General features: G+C 34.3%; 1 protein-coding gene across 1 annotated transcript in view; it reads left to right on the plus strand.

Moving 5' to 3' along the window:
- PRRC2C (proline-rich coiled-coil 2C) overlaps positions 1-2,006 on the plus strand; it is a gene marked incomplete at its 3' end in the record, with an annotated part of 64,419 nt that overhangs the window by 55,441 nt on the left and 6,972 nt on the right. The window contains 2 exon segments of the mRNA XM_006903589.1: positions 6-93; positions 1,915-2,006. Coding sequence (XP_006903651.1) covers positions 6-93; positions 1,915-2,006 — 180 coding nt within the window.

Here is a 2,006-nt window from a genome sequence, read left to right on the forward strand (position 1 = left end):
GCAAGGACAGCATCAAGCTCAACTGAGTTTAGGAGCTGGGCCTGCTGTCTCCCAAGCTCAGGAATTATTCAGTTCTTCACTTCAACCATATAGGTAAATGCTTTATTTAGAATTACTTCTGTAATTTTTAAAAGAATAAAGTCTTCAACCACCTTGATTTAATCCCTACTTCTTTTCTCAAAAAGCTCAGATGGTCTTTAACTTTTAAATAATATATCATGTGTCTTTAACTCTAGCCTGGTTATTTCAACCAGCCCTTGTTTGAACCAAGTTCAACCAAGGCCTCAAAGCATTTTGAAGAAGAGAGCAACAACTCAATAACAGTTACAAATTGCAGGGGGAAATAAGGACCATTGCCATTTAGTCAGTCCCAACTTAGCAATACTGTAAGACAATGTGGAAGTAGGTTGCTACATCTCTCACTAGGTCCTCTCCGTGTAAGAATAAAGTATGACAGAAAACGACAGTATCTTGGAGGTAGAATATTACAACGGTCAATAGCAGAATGACCGATAGTAGTGATAAATGTGTCCTGTAATGTCAGAGAACACATCCTTTTGAAAAATTCACTGAGACACATTATCTCTGCATTTTAAGAAGTAATGAAAACTTTTTGTTCTTCATTGAACTTATATAAAATATCAAGAGAAATTTACAGCCTCTGAAACCCACTGGAGGGTCAGCTGCGACTGAGCAGCAGTGAATAGTAGGTGTTTTGTTCTCACCCAGCCATTTAAAGGAAAGTAAGTCATTTGAGGAAATTGAGGCTTTAAAATGTTATTTTACCCAAGATTACCATATAAATAAGTGAAAGAGCCTAGATTCAGCCCTTTTTCCAGATTTACAGGTTAATGTAGCTGGAAGATAAGGAGATAAAGGACAAAAGAGCATTAGTAAACTTGATCATTGTGGTACTTACATGTGTTTGTTTGAATTAAAAATTTTTTAGGTTTTAGTTCATCGGTATTATCCAACAGATCTCTCCTGGTAGAAATAAAAACCATCTATTACAACTAATTTTAGTTGTAATAAATAAGTAGACTTTAGTCTTTTATTCCAGTCTTTCCATTTATGTATTGTTACTCTTGGGATGATTTTATGATAAAAATAAAGCTTTAATTTCTAATCCAGAAATGGATTTAATCTCCAAACCAGTCTCTCTTTAATTGTGTTTGCCTTATAAAACAATGTTGAAAAGTGTCAAGTCATAGAAAAGAGTACAATGATTTATTAGTAATGTCTTTCATAGCCATGAGCCGTTGGAGTGACAGAGCACTGACATTGTATATTATCCCATTTTAGTATTTGTTTTGGAAGATATACCTTTAAGATTGTTTAGATTGAACCAGTTATTTCATGTTTTTCTCACTGAGTCTTTGCCATTAGGTCCTCAATAGGCAATATAGGTTAGTGGCTACCATGTTTATTGGAAGGCACAGATAGACATTTGAAATATTTATTTATATCCCTAAACATTTCATATCACTTGTTTGCTCTTTCTGTATCTTTATTAAAGCTTATTGATGTAGATTCTTGAACTCATTTTTAGGTGGAAAGGATAGATTATATCCATTTTCCCCTTTTTATGTATGAAAACGTAAATTACAAATGGACATTTTGAAGATTGCATGTGACCCTAAAAGAACATTCCAGTTTTGTTCCTACCACATTGGGTCAGTTTTAACAAAACTTAATTGATAATGTTGGTTTTAGAGACACTTTTGATTTGTTTACTCACTTATTCTTTACTTTTAAAAACATAGATTTGAGCCTTCTAAAGATGATAGGCAGCCAGAGTTTTACAGCCTACTTGTTTATTTTTAAGTGTTTCAGTGTAATCCTGATGGGATGCTTGTTGAATCTCAACTCCAGATGCAGTTAACTTTTAACAAAAGTCTCTTAATTTTTATGTAGGTCTCAACCAGCCTTTATGCAAAGCAGTCTGACCCAACCATCGATGGTTCTTTCTGGCACTGCCATTCACAACTTCCCCGCTGTCCAACACC

Source organism: Elephantulus edwardii, unplaced genomic scaffold, assembly GCF_000299155.1.
Source record: "Elephantulus edwardii isolate Elephantulus edwardi_28Jun2011 unplaced genomic scaffold, EleEdw1.0 scaffold00057, whole genome shotgun sequence".
In the NCBI taxonomy this organism is placed as follows: Eukaryota; Metazoa; Chordata; class Mammalia; order Macroscelidea; family Macroscelididae; genus Elephantulus; species Elephantulus edwardii.